The 23,790-nt window shown below is 50.3% G+C and overlaps 7 protein-coding genes across 7 annotated transcripts; 3 read left to right on the top strand and 4 right to left on the bottom strand.

The window, feature by feature from the left end:
• Positions 1–846: 846 nt before the first annotated feature.
• Positions 847–3,452, bottom strand: acuF (phosphoenolpyruvate carboxykinase PCK1). The gene is made up of 4 exons (XM_025682906.1): positions 3,198–3,452; positions 2,974–3,049; positions 2,725–2,925; positions 847–2,407 (listed from the first exon to the last, which is right to left on the bottom strand). The coding sequence occupies exons 1-4, from the start codon at positions 3,377–3,379 to the stop codon at positions 1,064–1,066; spliced, it is 1,803 nt and encodes a 600-aa protein (XP_025536237.1). The 5' UTR covers positions 3,380–3,452; the 3' UTR covers positions 847–1,063.
• A 5,536-nt stretch (positions 3,453–8,988) lies between these two features.
• BO79DRAFT_201178 (putative plasma membrane antiporter) lies at positions 8,989–11,005 on the bottom strand (the record flags this gene model as incomplete). The annotated part of the gene is made up of 7 exons (XM_025681547.1): positions 8,989–9,350; positions 9,407–9,508; positions 9,560–10,388; positions 10,448–10,621; positions 10,669–10,775; positions 10,824–10,892; positions 10,951–11,005. The coding sequence occupies 7 exons, from the start codon at positions 11,003–11,005 to the stop codon at positions 8,989–8,991; spliced, it is 1,698 nt and encodes a 565-aa protein (XP_025536236.1).
• A 1,101-nt stretch (positions 11,006–12,106) lies between these two features.
• On the bottom strand, positions 12,107–13,593 carry BO79DRAFT_289896 (PEX11 family protein). The gene is made up of 3 exons (XM_025688829.1): positions 13,244–13,593; positions 12,624–13,101; positions 12,107–12,557 (listed from the first exon to the last, which is right to left on the bottom strand). Exons 1-3 carry the CDS (start codon positions 13,308–13,310, stop codon positions 12,395–12,397), a joined length of 708 nt encoding a protein of 235 aa, XP_025536235.1. The 5' UTR covers positions 13,311–13,593; the 3' UTR covers positions 12,107–12,394.
• A 194-nt stretch (positions 13,594–13,787) lies between these two features.
• BO79DRAFT_201170 (putative MFS phospholipid transporter (Git1)) lies at positions 13,788–16,226 on the bottom strand. The gene is made up of 6 exons (XM_025681546.1): positions 15,779–16,226; positions 15,113–15,711; positions 15,038–15,056; positions 14,677–14,987; positions 14,353–14,623; positions 13,788–14,297 (listed from the first exon to the last, which is right to left on the bottom strand). Exons 1-6 carry the CDS (start codon positions 15,950–15,952, stop codon positions 14,205–14,207), a joined length of 1,467 nt encoding a protein of 488 aa, XP_025536234.1. The 5' UTR covers positions 15,953–16,226; the 3' UTR covers positions 13,788–14,204.
• Positions 16,227–16,281: 55 nt separating this feature from the next.
• On the top strand, positions 16,282–17,359 carry BO79DRAFT_273504 (uncharacterized protein; the record flags this gene model as incomplete). Its single annotated transcript, XM_025687516.1, has 3 exons — positions 16,282–16,395; positions 16,606–16,629; positions 16,729–17,359. 3 exons carry the CDS (start codon positions 16,282–16,284, stop codon positions 17,077–17,079), a joined length of 489 nt encoding a protein of 162 aa, XP_025536233.1. The 3' UTR covers positions 17,080–17,359.
• A 444-nt stretch (positions 17,360–17,803) lies between these two features.
• BO79DRAFT_210886 (proteasome regulatory particle lid subunit RPN7) lies at positions 17,804–19,699 on the top strand. Its single transcript, XM_025682905.1, has 3 exons — positions 17,804–18,351; positions 18,440–19,266; positions 19,321–19,699. The coding sequence occupies exons 1-3, from the start codon at positions 17,905–17,907 to the stop codon at positions 19,511–19,513; spliced, it is 1,467 nt and encodes a 488-aa protein (XP_025536232.1). The 5' UTR covers positions 17,804–17,904; the 3' UTR covers positions 19,514–19,699.
• Positions 19,700–20,533: 834 nt separating this feature from the next.
• Positions 20,534–22,429, top strand: BO79DRAFT_201165 (putative alanine aminotransferase). Its single transcript, XM_025681545.1, has 2 exons — positions 20,534–21,979; positions 22,039–22,429. Exons 1-2 carry the CDS (start codon positions 20,747–20,749, stop codon positions 22,291–22,293), a joined length of 1,488 nt encoding a protein of 495 aa, XP_025536231.1. The 5' UTR covers positions 20,534–20,746; the 3' UTR covers positions 22,294–22,429.
• The last annotated feature ends 1,361 nt before the right edge of the window (positions 22,430–23,790 follow it).

The raw sequence follows: 23,790 nt of genomic DNA, 5'->3' as shown, positions 1-23,790 counted from the left end.
GCGCATAGGCTGCCGGAAGTGGAATCCGAATCTGAGTATTGGCATCTACCGAGACAGGAGACCGAACAGCAACGGCGGGCCTTGGTCAACCGACTGAAGACGCGTATGGACATACTCGCCGCGTCTGCCATCATGCTATTGACCAGATGATAACGCGAGATATCGTACACCGTACATTGGGACTGCTGGCTGCAGAGCAAATTGCAAGCCTGCCGAATACAATATCGATGATTACGCCGAAAGCAAAGTAGCTGCACCAGTCTGACATGATCATGGGCGGTTCCCTGCCATCCGCATCTGTCTGCGCGAGATACAGGGTGTCGCGAAACCTATGAATATATATCGTAAAGAGGTAAGGGCGTTAGCTTGTTGACGATCTGATGTTTGCATTTACCCACCCCCACTGTCTGTCTAAATCGGAGGACCAGAGGTGAAAACACAGTTCTGATGACTCGGCACGTAGCATGTAATAAGTTTAAGAGAAGCAACTTAATTGTAGGCCAGTCATTGCAAAGTCCCTCTTCGGAGATTAAAGTACGTCGGTTGATGCAAGCCTACAGAGTCAACGTGGGCTTGCAACCAAATTTGCATGTTCAAGATTTAGATGGAAGGAGGTTGGCTGAGAAAACGCCTTGATGTGAAATTTGTTAGACTTGTTGGCTATAGCAGTTGCACATGGCATACAGATGGAGAGCAGCGTTGCAGAGAAGGAGAACAAGTCGAAGACGCTAAATGGCGATCACATGTGGAGTCAGAGATCGACCCCTGTTCATCCCCGTGACCCGCTGTGGATTCAAGGCTTGCTACGGTGATTCTCTTACAGTTCATTTTACGTGATAGATGTGATTGAAGGTATATTTTGAATTCAATTTCTAATTGTTACCGCGACTTCTAAAGAAGCCAAAACCCAAAAGGAAATGCCAATGGTATTTTCCCCGCCGGCCGGGGTAGGCCACACACATGGTAGTGGAAGATTCAAATGACCCATGATTGGAAACGCAGCACGCCATGCAAGATATCAAAAGCAGATAAAAGGAAATGGAAAAACAGAATGGGAAACAATTTACTGAGGCACCGGACCGGCCGCAATGACCTCGGGCGTCGCTTGGTCAGCGTACTTGCCGAAGTTGTCGTTGAACAGCTTGGCAAGCTTGTTGACCTCGTCGGAGAAGTTTGTCGAGGCGGTCCAGCTGTTCTTGGGGTTGAGGAGCTCGGAAGGAACACCGGGGCAGCTCTTGGGAACGTGCAGGTTGAACACATCGTAGGTCTCGTACTCAACCTGGTTGAGGGAGCCGTTGTGGATGGCGTCCAGGATGGCACGGGTGTACTTGAGAGGGCAACGCTTACCACCGGTGGTAGCGCCAGCACCAACCCAACCGGTGTTGAGCAGCCAGGCGTTAGCCTTGTGCTGCGAGATCTTGTCCGCCAGCATGCGAGCGTAGCGCATGGGGTGCAGGGCCAGGAAGGGCTGGGCGAAGCAGGAGGAGAAGGTAGCCTGGGGCTCGGTGACACCGTCCTCAGTACCAGCCATCTTGGAGGTGTAACCCGAGATGAAGTGGAACATGGTCTGCTCGGTGGTGAGCTTGGAGATCGGGGGAAGGACACCACGGGCGTCGCAGGTGAGGAGGATGATGTTCGAGGGGTGCTTGTCGGACAAGCAGGGGATCTTGGCGTTCTCAATGTACTCAATGGGGTAGGCACAGCGGGTGTTCTCAGTGAGGGTAGAGTCGTCGTAGTTGACAACACGGGAGATGGGGTCGAAGACAACGTTCTCGAGGACGGATCCGAAGCGGATGGCGTTGAAAATATCGGGCTCCTTCTCGGCGGAGAGGCCAATGCACTTGGCGTAGCAGCCACCCTCGATGTTGAAGACACCACGGTCGGTCCAGCAGTGCTCGTCGTCACCGATCAGGGCACGGTTGGGGTCGGCAGACAGAGTGGTCTTGCCAGTACCCGAGAGACCGAAGAAGACGGTCACGTCGCCATCCTTGCCCTCGTTGGCCGAAGAGTGGAGGGTCAGGACGTTGTGCTTGACGGGCATCTCGTAGAAGAGGACGGTGAAGACACCCTTCTTCATCTCACCAGCGTACTCGGTACCCAGGATGACCATCTCCTTCTCGGCGAAGTTGATGGCAACGGAGGTGGCGGAGGTCATACCCTCAGTGAAGCGGTTGGCGGGGAAAGAACCAGCGTTGTAGATAACATAGTCGGGGTGGAAGTGCTTCAGCTCCTCCTGGGAGGGGCGGATAAGCATGTTGCGCATGAAGAGAGCATGGTAGGCACGGGCGCAGACGACACGGACGCTGATGCGGTATCTCTCGTCCCAGCCGGCGAAACCATCGATAACGTAGATACGGTTACGGGTGTTGAGGTAGTCGACAGCACGCTCACGGTTGATGCGCCAGACCTGCAAATCGGGATGCCGTTAGCAACAGTCCGGATCATGGATGACGTCATCTGGAGAACCCCGACCAGGCGCAACCTGGTGAAACAAGCATTCTCAGGAACACAACCGGACAAAACCCAAACTTTTGTGTCGCACAGCAGTCGCAAGATTAAAAATGCCTCAAAAGTCTATAATGAGGCATTTCTTTCCTCCCGTTGTGCTGCCAGAAAAGCTTGGGTCCATGCCAGCTGCGGGTCCATGCAAGGGATGATCCTCATGCGCGATATATTGCACTTGCAGGAGAACCAAGAAAAAAGAAAACAACGGAAAGCACGTACATCAGGAGTCATGGGCTTGTTGACAGGTCCCCACCAGACATCGTTCTCGGAGGTCTCCTCCTTGACGATACGCTTGTCAGAGGGAGAGCGACCAGTCTTAGCACCAGAGTAGGCAGTCAGGGCACCGCTGGAGGTGATAGCGGTACCAGTCTCGTAGACCAGAGCATCTTCGTAGAGAGCAGGGACAGCAGGGTTGGCAATCTATCTTGGTTAGCAAGGGTCAAGAAACATTGCCATAGGTGAGCTTACAATAGCAACGCGGTCATAGTCAATGTGGGCGTGTTCGTGAAGCTCTTCCTCGAGCTCAGTGTGACCCTTGCCCGGCCTGGAAGGTCATGTTAGCATCGATCTATACCAGGCAAGGTCATGGCATGATATGCGACGCATTGCGCGAGTGGTTGAGGGTCACCCCGAGCAATGCGACAACATATTAAGAAAGGAACGGGTAGATAGAAGGAGAGGACAAGACATACTGAACACCACCAGGGTGCAGAGCAGTGCGATTCACCGAAGCAGCAACCATGTTTCTTAGTGAGGTAGAATGATAGTTATTATTTCTTTGTTTTGCGAGTTGCTGTTGGAAGAAATCTGAAGCAAGAGGACCAGGTTCGGCGGGGGAAACGGGGGGTATATGAATGTTTGTCGCAGGACTCATGATGGGAGATCCAATACGCCTGAATGTGTGGAATCGCAGCTGGAAATGTTTACTCCACCGTTCCACGGAAGATGTCGGGGCAGCAGACCGCGTCTCGACGGCGATGGTTATCGTGAAGAGTGGAAAAGGAAGACAAATGCCTCGAATCGAAGCCCGAAAAGTTCCGAACCCCAGATGTGGGCACGAGGTGGTCCCGGAAGGGATGACGGATGCACCAACTAGAGTTGAGCAAATAACACAAGCTTCGGAAACAGGATCAGAGATTTGAGGCGGTATCACGGATAGCGCGTCAGGGGATGATGAATTAATGTCTCATCAACGGCACTAGTGGGAGTTGGTACGCAGGTTTGGAGTGGTTTGGAGTACAGGGATAGACGCTTAAAGCTGCTAGTGATGCAGAGTGGGAATTCGTGGCCCCGGCGCTACGGGAACGAGGTATTTATTATTATGTGATGGTCTTGGAGCCTGCCGCGCGCAGCCACCACCGGATCATCGAGTGAATGGATGCTGCAAAGCGTTCATTCAATTACAATTTACTCAGTTCCAAGGACAAAAGGACCGTCTACTCTTTCTAGCTGGCCGAACAAATAACAATGGACGTAGGGAAACGGGTAGATGGAACGAGTTGGAGTGGTGACGTTGAATGAGCTCAATGCAAGAAGACGGAGTCTAGAGGCGATAACTAAAAACTCCCATAGCTAGACTAGGGAAATTGCGGGGGGGAAAAGCAGTTTTCTTCTTTTTTTTTCTTTTTCGGCTAGGAGGGCTGGACTATACCCGACCAGGCGACTCGTGTGTAATGCATTGCCAGGACTGGCTGCGAACTGACCCATAATGGAGACAGAGTTAGGACTGCATTCAAGTCTGGGCCCGACCAGAAAAGCAGAAGCAGCGATTGCGAATGGAATCTTTCCGAGTGACGAAATGCCGGGGGAGAATCTCGGGTTCCCCTCGTCCGCACTTTCCCGCTTCCGGTATCATCTTAGTCATCCCCTTCCCGAAACGTTCCTGCCAGCCACCAATCAGCATCAGCATGTGCGACCGATGGACAATCCAACGTCACTCTCATGGGCAGAAGATATTGCCGTCTTTTCGGGCTCGAGCATTATTTTCGGGTGAGCTGTAAATTGAGGCAGATGAGAGCTATCAGCTGGATCCGAGTCACATTTCTGGGATTCCATGTCATACCGATGCGGGTTTTTGCCATCGTTAACCCGCTACGTGGACCCTTGAAGGATGCCCGTCCGGTCTCCTTACTGCAGTAATATCCCTCATACATGAGTCTCAGTTCTTATCTACAGACGGTAGGTTTCAAATATGAGATGCATAGGAATTTGAAATTTCATTCTATTTTGCTCAGTAGATAAGAAAAGGGGGCTACCGACTTTGTAGCAACCACGATAATTGCACATGATAGATCAACTTGGCCCCTTTCCGAATTCCCAAGAATATCCGAGTTGCCGCCCCCGGCTTTGGTCAGGTGCCTGAAAGAACCCCCATTTTTGCCTCCCACGCGGACAATCAAAGGAATGGCGTATGACGACTTAGCCAAGAGCACCTAGCCCGGGATGTTATCACGGTAGATAGATGCGACGGAGAAATCGTGCCCTGGCATTGGAATCAGCCAAGATGTCATTGCGGTGTCTTTCCCCTATCGAGCCACAGCAACAATCTGTACCCCGCATCCGAGGAGTGCCGGGGCCACGCGGGCCTTTCCCCGGATGTTCTCGTCCCCTGGGGGTTGTCCGATTCTGGCTAGAGCGTAGTTAAACGCTTTTCCGGTTTGTGGATTCGGTAGTCTGATGGTTGGAGAGGGGTTTGTTCGAACTATTGACGGTGATGGATAGTCTATACGAGTGTTTCTGAACATTGTGGCCTCCCATCGCAAAAGAGTCACCTGTCCTACTCTGTGCTTATGTGTTACCTATCATTGGGTTTTCGTGTCGGATACGAACTGCAGTTCGGCTCCTCTAACGGGTTGTTAGCTTCCGTGCCTAATTCGATACATCTGCCTTCACCGACTTCTTTGCCACCACTTCATACATTGAGACCCTGCAATACATTTATCTGCAGTTTTTGTGTTATTTTGGAGTAGATGCTTTCAAGGTAGAAAAGAAATAGGGCCGCAATACTTCTAGTTTAGCCAGTAGCTTGGGTATCAAGTAGTCCATCTGTATCAGTACCCCATTATATATTTTCTCCTCCGCACTAAACACCCTTGGTCGTAGATGCGACAACATACTAGCTAGTCAATTCCATACAGTAGGGGTAGTACTTTTGATTGCAGGCAACAGAAACATGATTCAGTCGGATCTTCTAGTGGCCAAAACAGAAATTCCGTTTACAGCATAAAGTACAATTATCGAAAGCTAGCTCAAATAGTACGGCGGAGGAAGCGCAACCTGGCGAATTGAAACAGTCTTCTCCAATTCCCCCTGTGCACATGACATATTTCTATATTCGACATAGTGATATATATGGAAACAATTGTCGAGTCGAAGGATTCGGCTGGATTTAGCAAGAACCCCAGACCGAGCTAGTCTGCGAAGTAGTTCCAATCGCTCATCTAGACCGGCCACCACTATTTTGTCTCTTCCTAATTAAGACATCTGCCTATATTGTGTGCGCGTGATGGTTGTTTTCTCGGTGCCAATCCATGTTATCCACTTGCATCGGGTTTTTCTTACCAGTTCAGGCTAGTGTGGACACCTGCAGACTGCACTGACAGGTAGCTCCTGTGTGCATGCTGCATAGACTACGATAACCCGAGAAGCTTTGCTGTCACTTCGCGAGTTACTGTCAATCTGCAGGAGCAAATTGTATCTGCTAGATATATTGTGAATTGTTCGACATACTGTGTGCAGTGTCTCTCATTGTAGTCTTGTCCACACCCTCTTGTCTCCCAATGATACTTTTTGAAAAAATCACTTGAGCTGAGTCAATCTAATGAGTAAATTCTGCTTTGTTAAAGATCCGACTGGCTACGATACCTCATAGTCTGCTATCATGGAGAAGAAATCAAAATATTAGTCAAGTCCTTCGGCAAGACTCATAGCATCTGCCAAAAAATCAGAATACAAATCGGAAGTGGCTCGGTGAATCACGGGATATCAGTTGACAAAAGAAACTCAACTTATATAGTGAATCCGAAAAAGGAAACTACTGATTCAGGAAGGCCACAACCATCCCGCATCCAGACCTCCAGACTCGTCGGTATTCGAAACCTATTACATGCAAGTCCAGTAACTGCAAATGTTACAAGATTAGTCACAGTGTTGCATCTTCAGCTCTTGGCCTTCGCACAATACTGTCCATATCTGCGTATAGCAACCAGCTAGACAAGTTTCTCTGATGGCCATCAACAAGGTCGAGACAACTCGTCCAGATATCGATTCCTGACTCAATAAGCTACCTCTTCGACAAGGTATGACATACATCTCATCTAGCACAATCCCAGAAGCAATTTGGAACGCCATGCCCGTCACTAATCCTGAAACTTCGCGTCTCAACCTCGATTGCAACCTGAGTCCGCGCCTACCATGCCGTGTAAACGGCTGTCCGGCCTATATATAAACCACAAGGTTTATTCCACCTCGCTAATGGCTAACATTGTGTACCTTAGACAGCTAGTGTCCGCAGCAAGGTAAGCAGTACTACATTCTGTCTGGCTTCACTTCAGCAACAACTGACGAGATAGGCGCAGATCACTTCCAGGGATCAGCTAACCATAGCGCATTATGACAATCTCATCCAGAATTGCTTCTTTCGCGTCAGCTTTCATGTTTACCCCCAACAACAACAAAAGATTTTAGTATAGGGTCAATGAGAAGCTTCTGAGTGCCCGCACAGCAAGACAATAGATCCACAGCATCATTGCATCTGACTTAACGGTTCACAGATCGCAGGCCTGAAACAAGTACCCCCGTCTTTCTATAAACCAATCTAAACTATCTCAACCCCAATGCAGCTCTCGATTTCCACTCTCCTCACTACCATTACCTTCACCCTGGAATTTCCCCAAGGAGCTAAGCCCGCAAAGCTGACCTGAGCGAGACCATTTCATGGCCTCCCGTGACGGCGACATGAGCATTCTCAGCACGAGAGTCTAGGATCTGAACGTGGACAATGACTGGGCTGACTGCAATGTCTCCTGGTAAAGGTGTTTCCCTTACTTTCTGTCCCAAGCAACAGCCCTATCCCTGCATAGTCCTGTTAGGCCTATTTTCCTGACTTGACCCGATCTAACGCAGTACGCTGAAAGACAAGGAACGCTCTCGAGGTGATGCCCAACTTTCGGGTCTTATTGACAATATGACGTCGGATTCCTCAACGGACCTGGTAAGGGATTGGCTTTGTCATTACTAAGTTTGTGATGATGAGTGTGGATGTCTGGAGTTGTGATATGGAGTTGGAGAAAGAGACCGAGGGAAATGGATCTGTTATGGACGGTAAGTACGTATTGTCTGGCAATCATGGTCAACATATTTTCTGTTCCACAACTCGACAGTGAACCCCTGGGGTTTCCACTGCCACTCCATTACTACTATACACTTCAAGGCAACCAAAGAGCACACCATATCCCATATAACCTCTTGATCATTGAGCCAGGCAACCTTCGTCGATCACCCACCACCCCACTCACATGCACAACACTCGAAAGAAAATCATCAACAATATCACCACTACACATCATCATCACGATACAATACCCAGTCCCACCACTTCACAGATGAATTCCTAATGCACACCAGCTAACCAAGTCCCTTCCCATGACTTATCACCCACAAAAGCAACTCTTCACAAACAAAAACAAAAATAATCATCTGCGTCGTGCACCCACTCGCTTCTTGTCTTATCAAACAACCCCAGTAGCCAATCACGTCCCGCCGATCCCGCATCAGGCGGGGCAAAGTACTACTAAGAAGAATATCACGCGCTCGCTGTGGCGGGGTTTCGCCAGCACAGCACGGCCAGAAATGCGTGAATCATCGCTGAGGGATTAGTCAAAGAACTATTTATTTATCTAATTGTAGCTTCCCCTTTCTTCTCTTGCTTACCTTCTACGTACACTGTCGAGATCCTGCTTCCTAGCTTCATACACGTTTAGGTGAGTAGAAGGCAGAGACTTGGTTATTTTCTGGTGATGATAAGCATAATATTTATTGACTGACTAATGACTCATAGTTAACTTCATTTCTCTCCACGAGATAAACTCTACACTTCCAAACTATCAAAATGGCCGGTGCTCACCAAGCTTGCCCCTCCTGCGGCGCTGCCATCCCTGGCGAGACCAAGACCTGTGGATCTTGCGGAAAGGTACGTGGTTCTTTGTTCTTTTCTGCACAGTAAACGGGACTATTCGCTAATTACAATATTTCATGATAGACCTGCCCTGTTTAAACTACCTTCGGTTCGATCTGGAGATGATATATGGCGTTCATGGGGTTGTGGGCATGGGGATGTGATAAGTAGGCGAAGGGACGGGGGTGTGGCTGTATAACGCGTTGACGAGTGACGACGACGATGATGAATATAAGATGAGATGAGATGAGATGAGATGAAATGAATGATTAAGAGATGATTGCTTCGTTCTTCGTAGAGGCACAAAATCACACCAGATCTCTCATATCCACGGTTCTAATCGACCGACTGGACTGCGTTGACAGGCGCTGTATACTCCGATCGGGACTCTCTTCTCTCGATCGAAGCATGGTTTCCGTATCTTCTTTGTCTTCCTGTCCCTGGTCGGTCTCGCTCTCTGATGGCCGTGAGAACCGGTTGTTGAGGACCATCGAATGGCGTTGGGGGTTGATTGTGCTGTTGTTAGGGAGAGGTTCGTTCTCCGAGAGAAGGACGACGGTGACTGGGTGGTCGCAGATACGGGGTACGTTGAAGATGCTGTAGAGGGCGTTGAGAGCTGGTACTGACAGGCCGTGGACTACGATGGAGAATAGAACTAGCCAGTAGACGACTGTATGTCCATCAGTTAAAGGTTATCTGCAGTTTCTGAGTGCAATGCATGCATACCTGGTACCATCGCGGCTGTCATGCTGTTGATTTCCTCGTCGCTTTGTCCCGGCGGAGGGAATAGTCGACGAGTGTACTCGACGTAAGAGACTGCGCCGATTCCTATATCTATGTCTTAGCATGAGATGATCAGAGAAAGGTATGCAAACTTACCAATTGGCCCAAAGTGTCCCAGGAAAAGTGCCTCTTTCCAGTCGCTGCAGACCTTGGGCATGAAGCGATATCCCACCAGAATAGCTGGGATGCGACGAAATACCAGGACCAGGAATCCCAATGCAAAGAGCCGCCAGAGAGTTATCCCCGTACCATGGGGACGTTGGAAATATTCCCACGGCATGGTCGCCCCCAGAAACATGAACGCTGCGAAATTCAGCAAGGTCTCCATCGTCGAGTTGAACGAATCATGTCGAGCTTGAATCTCTTCGTGATAAAGACCATTCCAGTTCAAGACACACCCAGCGACGAAGCAGGCGAGTGTCTCATCGGAGCCGAAACAACCACACGTGCCAACAAGGAGCAATCCAATTGCCGCTGGGACAAGGGTAAAGCTTTCATGATCAATCCACCTGTGCTTGACCGCTTTCTTCAGCAACTTCTGGCACACGAATCCTACGAATGCACCGTAAGCTGCACCTAGTAGGATCATGTATAGAACTCCTTCAATAGCCCAGTGTTTGAGCGCCACGCCTGCGCCGCCGCCAAAACGTCCGACTCCAGTTGTCCCGAGAACATCTGGGACTCCTCGTTCCAGGTCAAACTCTTCCAAGCTGAGGGTGTTGGCTGGAGCTTCGGCGTATCGCAAGAACGAGACTCCGAGTAACAAGAGGGGAAACCCGAAGCCGTCATTGCCACCTGCTTCGGCGGAGATGAACTCTCGTAGTGGGCGGCGGACGAAGTTGTCAGCAAAAGGGCCTTTCGCAATTGCTTGTGACAAGACTGGATCGGTGCAGGTTACGCAAGCGCTGATAATGAGTGCTGAGAGCTTTCGTCGGGTGATTAGTCGCTTCAGGGTTAGCACAGTAGAGGCAAGGGTAGACGTACAAAGGAGATGTGCGGGATCACAAGCTTTACGCAGGCAGAAGTTGCTAGCCATGAGATAGTCATTAATGGTAATAGGCAGATGGTCATCTCCACCATGCGTTGCCTCAGGTATTTCTTGGGTAGTTCGTATCCCACTTTGACTAACTGAACACCAATAACGAGACGGGTCAAGCCCTGAAAGGTCAGCACTGTCTCTTCCAGTGTTTACCCGGTGGTCTTACGTAGGCTATCTCGCTGGTCTCGTTGGCACTATCACCTCCCCATTGAGAAACGTTCAGTAACTTAGCACCAGCTGGCCCAAAGCAGATGCCAACAACGAAGGCAGGCACTGGGAGGATCAGTATCGCGTCCTTTGATGTAGGATGTAGAATCATACGGGCTTCACCAAGATACCATCTTTGTTTGACCTTCAGGGAGACGAAGCCAAATAGGAGAATGTAAAGGCCTTGTAAGGGTGTTAGCTCCCCACTTAAACCATATGAATATGGATCGCTTCCCCTCACCTGTAACAGAAAGAACGAGATTGAAGTTGCTAACGTCAAGAAACGGATGCAACATCCCTGCTAACGCAAAACAGCTGTTGACTGGGTCCGGCTGGGGCAAACAAGCCTCACTCCCAAGTCGAGTTAGAGAAATCGCGCATGGATCCTAACAAAGATAGATACTGAGGACCATCAATCATTCAAAGTCAAGGTCTGGGAGACTGGTGTAAATGGGTTATTTGTGCCGGTCAAAGATACCAGTCAGATTCTGCCCTGGCTAGGGTAGAAAGTCGGGGGAGGCCGCCTGTTCATACAGCACGGCCAGACCATCAACGAACTCCTGGTCACCCCTTACTATACTGTACAAGAGCCTGGTGCTGTCACACCATTCCGACAGGATGCATACATAGTGGGTCCTGATACGCCTCCCTTGCAGGAGGGATTGCAGCTTCGAAGCTTGGCTGCGAGGCGTAGATAGGAATGAACCAGGAATGAAGAGGCCAGGCCGCATCCCGATGGGCGGAAGACAGATTTGCATGCCGGTCTGAGGTTAAGCTTTCGGTTCGTACGTACGTCTAGGAATGTAATAGACCGTGGGCAATGTAGCGTGTAAACGTATAGTCTATTAGCAAAGAAGGCTTATCAGTAAGTAACAAGGGATGGAAGGAAGCAAGATGTTGATAACAATAAGATTATGGAAAGACAAAAATAGCATACCAAGTTGGTTGATGATGCAGGTGGCTCTGGATTTGCCTGTCAAATGGTACTGTGGTACTGCAGCCCAGTATGCAAGACAGCTCGATCAATGAAGATATAAGGAGAAAAAGAGGGCAATTGTTGGTCAGGCAAGGTTCGATTGGCGACATATAACTGTTTTAGGAATTCCAGGCTCAATGGCCATAATAACCCGCTGGCGTTGAGACAAAGGCCAGATTATGCACTGTGGTGGGGAGGACTAGGTTGATTCAGAAACTGGCTGCTCTTGCTGCGAGTAGCCGCCAGCCTGAGTGCCTGAATGCGAGGGCTGCAAGGGGCCTCTTGCGAAACACGGCCAGTTGACATATCCGATAGTGGCTCGGACCTGCAAGTGTAGGGTGGAAGCGATGGATCAACTTCAGCCGGAAAATGGGAATAAATAAAGAGCCGAAAAAGAAATGGTATAACCGGAGAGTAACAGGTGCAACAGAGGATAAATGATATTTGGCTGAAGCAAACAAAGGGAATAAGCTCTAAGTTACATGAATCCGTTGAATAAATGGCTGGGACCCGCCTCGCACATGAAACGCTCAGTTAGTCCAACCCGTCAGTATTTGTCTCTCGCTTTGTCTGAGCACACCGATATTCACCGGCGTGTCAAATTCCAGTATCAATAACCGCGCAGACGGCGTTTGATGAGGGCCAGAAAGAACTATCTATAAGGCCTTGTTGATATCGATCTCCATGATGCAGTCCTAGCAGCGACCGCTTACGCAGTCTTCCGCCACTGGGACCAGATTCCGATCAAACTGCTGACCGTTCCTGCGAGACCCACAATACCGTCATCGAGAGATGCCAGTCCGAGAGCGGACACTGGCACGCTCAGGTCACAAAGGTCGGAAATAAGCTGAATGCGTGCGGCAGAGCGCTCCCTGAAAGTACAATGTTAGTACACTGATTCAGCGCGAGAGGATCAGACCAGAAAAAACACAACATACTTCTCAAGCTTCTTGGCTTCCACGACACCTTCGCCTTCCTTGCGGTCGAGGGTCTTCTCCTTCTCTCGCAACCTGAACAGAGTGTATACACCCGCGACAGCACTGCAGACCAAGCCCGCCATCCATGAGCGGTAAGCGTGCTCCTGCAGTCGCTTGGCCGAAGCGAGCTTACGAACACCGATCGTATCGATAACGGTGATTGTGTCGAGAGAGAGGTAGCCCGCGTAGCCGAGCTGACGGCCGACGGCGAGATAACGGAGTACAGGGTCAACAGGGTTCTTGTTATCGGAGGCCAGAGCAGCTGCCTTCAGATGCTCAACAAACTTGCCGATCCGCAAAATCTTCCGAGTTGTTCCGAACTGCTTCTTGACGGCGTTGAAAGGCTCGATGGCGGACTGGGGGCGGTTGGTGCGGTAGAGGTACCAAGCATAGAAGCGGGAGAAGTATTGCAAGGTTCGGAGGAGTTTATCGCGACCGACTGTGGAAGGGTTAGTGATATTCTGCAATCCCTTTAATTTATCCTCCAAAAGCACGAGAGGCAGGTCCCCTGCATTGAGGCACCTTGCTCTCTCCCGGCCGAGAAACCAGCAGCGCAGGACAGATAGAATGTCGGCACGTACCCGTCGTTGCGACAAAGCGCAGGTAATGCGCCAAGGCAGGGTGGTAAACCAAAGCGTCTGCGACCATATTGATAATGGCTGGTGTATGTGTTGGGTTGATGGAAAGGGTTCGAGAAGGTGTCGGTGACTTATTGAAAGGGTTGAAAAAGGCGGGAGTCGAATTCCGCGCGGTGTCGGGACGGCGTGGGGACGGTAAAGGAAGGCGAAGCTCTGGCTGGCTGGCGGATGGAGAGGAGAGGTTCAAGGTGTGATACAGACGGGAGATGAAAAGGATACTCCGCACCAAGGATGGAAGGAAGAAAAGATGGGGGAGGGGCGGAGAAAAGGATATTAGTAGTAGTAGGGGTCGAGGGCTGGCTGCTGGATGATAGGATCGGTAAATGAGCGGCCGGCGATCGCCCGTCTGTTGGAGGTGAAAGACTTCGGAAGTTGGAACCTCGGCTGGTCGGACCATCCAAGCTGTCAATCACAAGATCCTCCCTAATCCACTCTCCCCGCCATGCGAACTACGGGTCCAGCTCGTCTTCAACAATCACTTTTTTTGCTTGCTTATTTTCTTTCCTCCGACAAAAGAATATAAAGCATAATAATAGTATTTCTATACATTACATCACTGACACATAGTCATCGAGTCATTATCCATACTCTCTTAACTTATGATCCCGAGCATCCTTTCCAGGGGCTCCGATCGGGCGAATTGTTTGTTACCAAAATTGCGCTTCTGGGCGTGTTCTCTTCCGGGGTCGCTTGGGCATCTTCACACCAACATTGATTGTTGGTCATCGCGCATTCGCTGCTTGGGCTTTCTTAAAGGATGTTGCATGGGCCGTTCGTCTGTTGAAATGTCGCTTGGGGTACGGGAAGGTTGGTGCTTGTTAGGCTGGGACGTTGACCGGGCAAGCGGTTCAGATGCGTGGTTTTAGCAGGTCCGCAAGGCGCGCAGGTTGCAGGGGGAAATCGACTACCGCTCCTCTCGGTTGCCCATGGCAGAAGTGTCGTAACCATGAGCCTCTAGATAGGCCCGGAATTTGGCATCCTCATATGTGATGGTGTCCTGTAGGACCGATTAGCCTACTCTCGCCTGGGCGGAATCAGCAAATATGGCATACCTGTCCGATGTTTGGCAGGAGGAAAAAGGCCAAAGCAGCACTAAAGATGCAGAGTGAACTGGAGACGAAGAAGGGGTCCTGACCGGACCGGATCTTGTTAGGCGCGTTGTCTTGAATGATCGGGATCACATAAGTCCCAACAAACGCGCCTATCTTTCCAGCTGCCGCAGCGATGGCGTAGAACTGGCCTCGTACAGCGGTTGCGCTGCTCTTGGCACAGCACAGTCCAATGTTGTCGCCAGGGCCAAACTCACCAAGACTCGAGAAAATGCTAGGTTTGTAGTTAGCAGATGAGATTGTGAGGTGATACAATTCAGAGCCTACCCGAAAACCACCACGAATGCTGCGACATTCTTAGGCGTTGAAAGATACTCATAGCAGCCAGACATGATAAACCCAACAATGCCTTGCAGCAAGACACCGAGGGCCAGGGTATTGCGGGGCCCCAGCCAATCACTCGACAGTGCTCCTAGAAAAGATCCGGGAATGTAGAAGGTATATGTCAGTGTAGTCCAACCGAAGCTCTGCCAGAGAGGAGCACTGTCTCCCAGGATAATAGCGATCCAGTCAGACGAGTAGATGCTGAAAGAATAAGAAGAGAAATCATAGAGGAACCAGATCAATGAGCATATAAACTGTTTATGGTCAGTAATACTCTGCGCATTGGCTAGGAAGAGTCACAAACCAGACGCTTCCAATAGAACCTGTGAATGCGCGATTAGTCCTGAACGCAATAACTGATCATAGCCAGGCAGCTTACTTGATAATCAGCCAAAGAGGGAACTTGTGCATGCGCTCACGGTTAAACTCCTCGGGCTCCTCCAACTTCAACCGGAGATAGATCAGACTAAGAGGTGGGATGACACCGAGTCCCAAACCAATACGCCAAACCGCGCGCAAATGGTTTTCAGTGAAAATCAAAACCAATATCATTGAAACCAGGGCGGAGACAACATAGGCAAAGTCGATTTGGAAATTGGTAAACATCACGAACCATCGGTTGCGATGGCCTTGCTTGAGTTCACCAGTGTTCTCCGCGGCTGCAACAGACCCTGCAGGGTACTCGCCGCCAATTCCAATTCCCAAGAAGAAACGGTATGCAGTAAGGGCAGCAAACAGACCATAATGGCTGTTATGGTACCCATAGGCACCAGCACACAGAGCGGCAAAGAGGAACAGGATTATCGTAGAGATCATTAAAGACCATTTTCTCGACCAGTGATCACTTGTGTATCCAAAGATAAGCATGCCGACCACAGTACCGGCGAAAGTAATAGAGGATACATTTTGGCTGGCGGGTGAGTTGGAGTATTCTTCAGGGTACAGTCTCTTCAAGATGGTATTTACAGGTCCAATGATCTGTAGACAAGCCATATTAGCAAGACCACCAACGGCCACAAAAGTAATCCATGTCAAGTGAACGAACCCCATTGAGGTAGCCATCAGAGAAAAGACCAGCGCCGCATGCAATCGTGGGCCAACTGCGCTCCCAACGGCTCTTGCCAACCGCAGTTTCCTCCAGAGGAACCGCGTCAAGAGAGGCGGGGGCCTTTTCGGGAGGAACATCGACCTTGGACTCAACGTCCGGTTTTGGCTCCATGCTGACTGCTTTTGCAGGTCAATATAGGTTCGCAGCCTTGGATTGTTGCAAACGAAGAGAACTTGGTTCACTGTGTGTATACACAGAGCAATTGTCTTTGAGGGAATAAAGGTACTTTTGCCAAGATGAGGGACTCGGAAGCCAACGAAGGAGGAACAATTAAAGGGCGATTGCGCCTATATATCAGAGGGCGTGAAAGTAAAAGATCAGTGGAAAGGAGAGGGGAAGAAACAGGATTCTCGAGGTATAAGTACAAGGGAAAAAGGAACTGAAAAAAAAAACTTTGGGTGGGCAAGAGGACCAGCGAGAGAACAGCGTCAAGGCACATGATGGATTTCCTCTTTGATCCTTGGTCTTCCATTTCTCACGCTAAGCAGGCCGGCGAGGTTGTATTGGCCCCTCCCTGTGTAGCCTTAGCGTCAGTATCACCGCGGGTCAAGAAGGTAAGTGGATCCCAGTACCCCATCTTCCCTATCAAGCCCAGCTATGCACTATGCCTATTAAGGTGTAGTCCACCCCATCTCCATGTGCTGTTATTCGCTGATGCCTCAGTCTTGATTTGAACAGCCGAATCTCATCGAAGCATATGCGAGATTCTTTAGCCTCGTCGACCTTGTCTGGTCTGATACGGAAAATTTTTACTCGCCCCATAGCACGTGCTAGACGCAGCACTTCCTGTACGTTATTGCAAGAAGCCGAGCATCGCTCCAAGGTCCGAAAAATCCTTCATAAATGAGGTATACTTGGTGCTAAGTAAGGGATTATACCTTTACCAGCCACTTGCGGACAATGCTTTCCGACTAGTGGACAAACAGCCTTTGATACCGGAGTACCCCGAGGTAACCTTGCCATCCAAGTACAAGTTCGCATGTCAGACCCGATTACCACCTAGCCTACTTTACGGATATATCTGCCGCCTCTCAAGACTAAGAACAGACTACATCCCAGATGCAAATGATAAGCACCAAATGTCGGATGTGGCTTTCCGCCACATCTTCAGTGATCTGGTGGCAATTGCACCCTTAGCTGACCTTATATCGAACTACTACTTTGCAGGTATTAAAGCTCTCTTTCATACGAACTCGCCCATGAGTGGCAATTCAGTTGGAAGGAAGCAGCGTCGATGAACGGTATCCGTTACAATCCACGGTTAGCTCCGAGTGATCAAGCTGCGTAGTTAGTTATTAGCCTGCCATGAGCGCACGTGTGGTCCTCTATCCACCCAACAACTACTAGTATCTAGATCATCTTACTCCAGTCTAATCACGGAACCCACCAAAACAGTCAACTCCGTGGATGATCATCTGTACGTAGTATACGCGCAACATACCCGCGGTGACACTTCGGAAATTCTATAATGGTTTTACTTCGTTCGCAGACATCATTTCTACGTTTGGTATTCTGTCCTCGGTTGCTGTTCCGGAGTCCGCCAATTATACACAGTCATGTGACATCGACCTCTACATGTTGCAGAGAACAATTAGAAGGAAGCTATAATGGCTTTTGAACATCTCGTCTAATGATAGATGCCAAGCATAATAATCAAGCGGCCTAGAAGCATTCGCTCGAGTTGTCATTGACGGCTTGTCTTTGAATCGATACGATACGCGTTGCATTGCTAAAGTCCACCGACCGCAACACAACATTCGTAACTATTATATTGGGCAGAGCCCTTTATCCAGATATTACGATTTTATTTATGTCTCGATGGTGTTCAGCGTATGAATTGATGGAATGGCTGTTGAAACTTGGAAGCGGCTTCGGCAACCGGAACAACGTTTCCCCAGCTGAGCTCGGGTCAGCTACGTTCCATAGGTGATGTATCTGCCTCATCCATCATCGACCCCAGACCCTCTGCTCTCTTGACCTTCAAGCTTCGCTCCATAGCTCCTTCATTACATTGTCTATACGTGTCTCCTTTTCAGCTCAATATCTAAGCCCCCTTCGTCAACATGGGGTCCGATCCGCAGTACATAAAGTACCCTGATCTCAACCTCGCCCAACATGTCTTCAACCTCTCCAACCCTGCATGCCCCCAAACAGTGCGACAGACATCATTGAAGAGACTTCAAGATGTTATTTCCGAGAACAAGATGGCTCCCTTTTACCGACACCTCGCTCATCCCGTCGAAGGCATTCTGAACCACTCCGGTGAGGGTGTCGCCCAGCACCCGACCAAGTCCCTGATTACGTCAAATATGCTGGCTTCGCGGAAGTCGCCTCAGAACATAGACTTCCCCTGGGATGAATCTCTGTATCAGTCACTGGTGGAAGACAACCGAAAGGAGTTGGAAACATTCCAGAAGGAGGAGGACGAAGCTGAGGAAGCCGCCGGGGAAACTGAGGTGCTGGCCGCACGGGGTAAGCGCGCCGAGTTCTGGGCCCGTGTAGGCGATAAGGTATGTCATGAAAAGCTCTAGCTAGGAGTCTATTCGAAATCAGCCCCGCATATTGGTTGATATGCTAACCTCAATCCGTGGCTTGCAGGACAAAGCTATCGAATCCCACGAGGCCCTCCTTGAGAAGACGACATTCCTCGGAACGAAGATCGACCTGATGCTGGCCATGATCCGGATTGGTCTTTTCTTCGGCGATACCCATTCTGTCAAGAAGAGCATTGAGCGGGCAAACACTCTGATTGAAAGTGGCGGCGACTGGGACCGGAGAAACCGCCTCAAGGCCTACAAGGGCCTACATCTACTCACCATCCGTTCTTACAACCTTGCTGCCCCTCTGCTACTCGACAGTCTCTCGACCTTCACCAGCTACGAACTGTGCAGCTACTCGTCCTTGGTCATCTATTCGATCCTTGCGGGCTCATTATCCCTGAAGCGAGTCGACTTCAAGGCCAAGGTCGTGGATGCACCCGAGATCAAGGCCATTCTTGGACCTGGAGAGGACCGCTTGGCTGCTCTGACCGGCGAGGTATCCTCCGGGCCCGGAGCCCAGGATGAGGAGATGAAGGATGCTACTGTCACTAGAGCCACGCCAACCACAGCTACCACTGTGGTTAACCTCACTACTCTGGGAGCGGGATCTGGCATTCAGTCTGAAACCGAAGCGCCCGTGGACTTTTCGCCTCTTGCAAACCTGGTCGACAGCCTGTATACCGGCAACTACCGCACTTTCTTCGTAGCATTGGCAGCCGTGGAGGACAACTTCCTGAACCAGGACCGCTACTTGCACGAGCACCGCGCGTGGTTTGTGCGCGAGATGAGACTTCGCGCGTACCAGCAACTGCTCCAGAGCTACCGCGTTGTTGGCCTGAACAGCATGGCCAGCGACTTCGGCGTCACCGTAGACTACCTGGATCGGTAAGTCTGCCACTGAAGCATTGCTTGTTAGGTTGCATTGACTGACAACTACAGGGATCTTGCCAAATTCATCGCCAGCAACCGGATTGCATGCACCATCGACCGGGTCAATGGCATCATTGAGACGAACCGACCGGACGACAAGAACAAGCAGTACGCGGATGTTGTGAAGCACGGTGACGCTCTGATTACGAAACTGCAAAAGTACGGACAAGCCGTGCGGTTGCGAGGAAGCGAACGGAGCTAGGGGGGTTCTTGCCAGGGAAGGAGTGGTCTGATCTTGACTCACCAGACATGGTTTATGACTCGCTAGATGAGAGACTCAGTGATTTATACATCTTTTGACACCGTTGACCATTGACACTGCGAGCGTCCAGACACGTGAGGCTGCTGTATCATACATATAATGACCTGAAGACAACATGACCTCAAGGAAATCGGCGAGTTGTAGGGAGTGGGCCAAAGCTATTCCCACCGACATATGGTAGAACCAGGCAAGTCGTAGAGCCTATCTTTCTAGTCAAGTAGTAGATACTCCGTACCCGAGCCGAAGTTCGGGAGGCTCCGGAGAGCGTGTGGGATCATGGGGATGACTGGTCTTCATTGGACCAACCATAGCAGACATGGGTGTAACGCAGTCCTCAGCCACCTAGCCTCAAGCCACCAAAGAGTACGCAGTGCGACGCCCATCTGTACAGTTTACACATTTGCCAGTCGATAGATCAAGTCTCCATGCATAGAATCGACACGATCATTTCCTTTCTGACAATGCCCTTCACATAAAAGGAAAGGAACGGTTCCTGACCCGGTGAGGGAATCAGCTGAGTCATCTGCTCACCGCCCCGTGGGATTTCCCTCGTGGATTTCTGCTTTTTTTCTCCGTCTGGGATCTGCTCTCCGGCCCACGATCAGGCATTCTTTCTGTTCATTGTCGGCCTATCAGACGGCCTTGCCTTTCTCTTTGCTTCAAGGAGCACCCTGTCACGACGTCTCCCCGCTAGCCCCCCACGGTGGAGAAGGCATAATCGTGCAATTGGCCGACATATTGGAACAAGAGAGCCGACATAATGACCTGGCAAATTAAGCTCGCCTCTCGACTGCGGGCAACTCCGCTGCGATGCGCTGTTTCCCGGCCGAATGGTGCCTGGCTGTCGTGCCATCAGAACGGCCCGCGCCATTTCTCCTCCAAGGCAGTCTTACCCGCCGGCACTTTGCAGAGGGGTGAGTCTTTTTTTGTTTCTTTTTACTTCACCCCCTCCCGTGCTGCTGCTGGTCATTGGATGTGTCCCCCCCCTCCCCCATGTTCCGATTGTCAGACGGCCTCTTCCAGCTAGCCCCGATCTTGTGACATCCGGTCCCCCGTATACTTCCCATACAAATGGAACCTACTCCGCCATCTGAGCAGAGACCCTCTCCTCTGTTCTCGTCCTACAAAGGGTCAGTTAGCTAATCATACCCTACGACCACCACAGAGTCCACTATGACCGTCACCCTCACTGCTAAGCGCACCCTGACCGCCTCCTCCGGCGGTCGTCTCAACTTGGACAACATCAACCCCCACGTCAAGGCCGCCAAATATGCCGTCCGTGGTGAGCTGGCCGTCAAGGCCGAGGAATACCGTGTGAAGTTGGCTCAGGGAGACAAGTCGTTGCCTTTCGACAGTGTCATCTTCGCCAACATTGGCAACCCTCAGCAACTGGACCAGAAGCCCATCAGCTTCTTCCGTCAGGTCCTCAGTCTTCTCGAGAACCCCTCCTTGCTGGAGAACCCCGAGGCTCTCCGTACGTCGTTCGGCTACCAGCAGGATGTCATCGACCGGGCCAAGACCCTTCTCGCCGATGTCCAGAGCGTCGGTGCCTACAGTCACAGCCAGGGTGCCCCTATCATCCGTGACAGCGTCGCCAAGTTCATCGAGGAGCGTGATGGATTCCCCGCTAACCCCCAGGATCTGTACCTGACCGGTGGTGCCTCCTCCGGTGTCAGCACCCTTCTGAACGTCATCTGCGATGGCCCCAGTGCTGGTGTCCTTGTGCCCATCCCTCAATACCCTCTCTACACCGCTACATTGTCTCTTCTGAACGCCCAGTGCGTTCCTTACCACCTGGAGGAGCACAGGGCCTGGGGTACCGATGTGAATGCTATCCGTGAGAACCTTGCGCAGGCCAAGGCTGCTGGCACCGATGTGCGTGCCATTGTTGTGATCAACCCCGGCAACCCGACCGGTGCTTCCCTCAGTGCTGAGGACATCAAGGGTGTGCTCGACCTGGCCGCGGAGGAGAAGCTGGTGGTCATTGCGGACGAAGTCTACCAGACTAACGTCTTCACCGGCGAGTTCATCTCCTTCAAGAAGAGACTCCGTCAGCTGCAGCAAGAAGTGCCCGGCAAGTACGACAACGTGGAGCTGGCCTCCCTGCACAGTGTCTCCAAGGGTATGGTTGGTGAGTGTGGTCACCGTGGTGGCTACTTTGAGTTGGTCGGATTCGACCCCGAGGTTGCGGCCCAGGTCTACAAGTACGTCAGCATCATGCTCTGCCCGCCGGTTATCGGACAGTGCCTGGTCGAGCTGATGGTGAACCCTCCCAAGGAGGGTGAGCCCAGCCGCGCTGTGTACGAGAAGGAGTACAATGGCATTCGGGACGGTCTGCGCAAGCGCGCCTTTGCCCTGTACGAAGCCTTCCAGCGCATGGAGGGTGTTGAATGCCAGGAGCCTCAGGTATGTACTTCCAGTGAGAGTAGAGCATCGTACGAACGGTCCACTAACTAATGAATTAGGGCGCCATGTACCTCTTCCCCACTATCACCCTTCCTCCCAAGGCCGTCGAGGCCGCCAAGGCCGAGAACCGTGCCGCCGACGAGTTCTACTGCCTCCGTCTCCTTGACGCCACTGGTGTCTGCGTCGTCCCCGGCTCTGGTTTCGGCCAGAAGGAGAACACCCTGCACTTCCGTACTACTTTCTTGGCTCCTGGAACCGACTGGGTTGAGCGGATCGTCAAGTTCCACTCGGAGTTCATGGCCAAGTACAAGTAAGCAGAACTGGTAGATATACCAGCTGCACGTGTTATGAAGATATAGAACTATACCATATTCTCTCTAGAAGACGGACATACCAAATAGAAACCCATTAATATCCGAGAAGCTGCCGCTTTCCTCGGTCGTATATATCACATGCCTTCACAGCTCCATCATTACTAGACAGAGTAACCCAAACGAAGACAGACGACCCTAATTTACGTAAATGTGTCTCAGGAACCATCAGAGCAAAAGTTAGTATGTCATAGTATTTGCACAACACAACTAAATAAATAACTCACCTACTTAACCGCACCCACATTGCATCGACGTTAAGTTTTCCCCACGGGTCCATCCCCAAACATCGATCAATTGCCGTCCAAGTGGAGACCACCCACCACACAATAAATGACCCAGATTTTCTGGGGTGGAACCATTGAATGAGTGATTGAAATGATTCTGGGGCCGAGGATAGCCGATCCACTCTATCTTTTTTCTATCCTACTATTTCTTTTTTTGGGTTGGTTATGTGCGGGATTGTGGGGGGTTAAAGTAGGGTTTTTGACATAGGTCGGTTTGGTGGTGGGAACATAGCGACTTGGTGGTTTTTCCTATTTGGTGTCAGGGTACTTTGGGAAATTAAGACAGTTCTTTGGGTTTCGGTATCGATTATCACTGATTTTTATTCTAGACTAGCTGTCCTGGCTTGGTAGGTAGAGCGAGGTCTTGAATTTATGTGTAGAGTACTAGTCAACTTGTGATGGTGGAGTCTTAAAGATCCAGACATTGAGAAGCAGAGAGAGATGAATGGGAATTATCTTGGTGATTGGATTCCTTTCTCCTTCTTTTTCAATGCGGTGTTCAGTTGTTAGAAGTCATCTTGCTCGGAAAGACTTGAGCTTACAACTTATCGGGAAACTAGTAACACTGTGTTACTCAAAGTCTTGAAGTCTTGACGTGCTTGCTGTGAGTGATGATAGGGTACAAAGGTCGAATAATTTTAGGGCAGCACCTTCTATTGTCTAACATCTGGACTTACGCCATTGAAAATTCGATACTTGGGTCAGTATTTTGCAGTCGTCTAGTATGGGATTGAGAATTTGCATGTTATATCTATACTAATTAGCAGATAGCGATACTGATGTCACGAAGTACAAATGGCTAGCTTGATGGAAGGATGATCATTTGATGTCTGATGTGAGTATTGTGAGTCAGAAGTTGCAAAACACTTGTATTTAGTTACGACATGTGAGACCTCATATCATACCAGTTATTGTAATATGCAAAGATATCAAACATAATAAACATGTCGAGATACTAGATATTTTCTACATCTCGATTTCGTGATTCTCATAGTTTCATCCGTGCAATCGATCACAAGTCATTCGAAATGATTATGTCATCCACCCCCACCTTCAGGCGCAAGTTATCGCGAATTCCTCCCCAACAAAGTGCGTCAGGGAGCAGCAGTCTTGTGTCGCAAACAAGCACCAGCCAATCTAAACCTGCGTTAAA

This window comes from Aspergillus costaricaensis, assembly GCF_003184835.1.
Source record: "Aspergillus costaricaensis CBS 115574 unplaced genomic scaffold BO79scaffold_32, whole genome shotgun sequence".
NCBI classification, from domain to species: domain Eukaryota; kingdom Fungi; phylum Ascomycota; class Eurotiomycetes; order Eurotiales; family Aspergillaceae; genus Aspergillus; species Aspergillus costaricensis.
The sequence above is the reverse complement of the archived record's forward strand: the minus strand, read 5'-3'. Positions and strand labels throughout refer to the sequence as shown.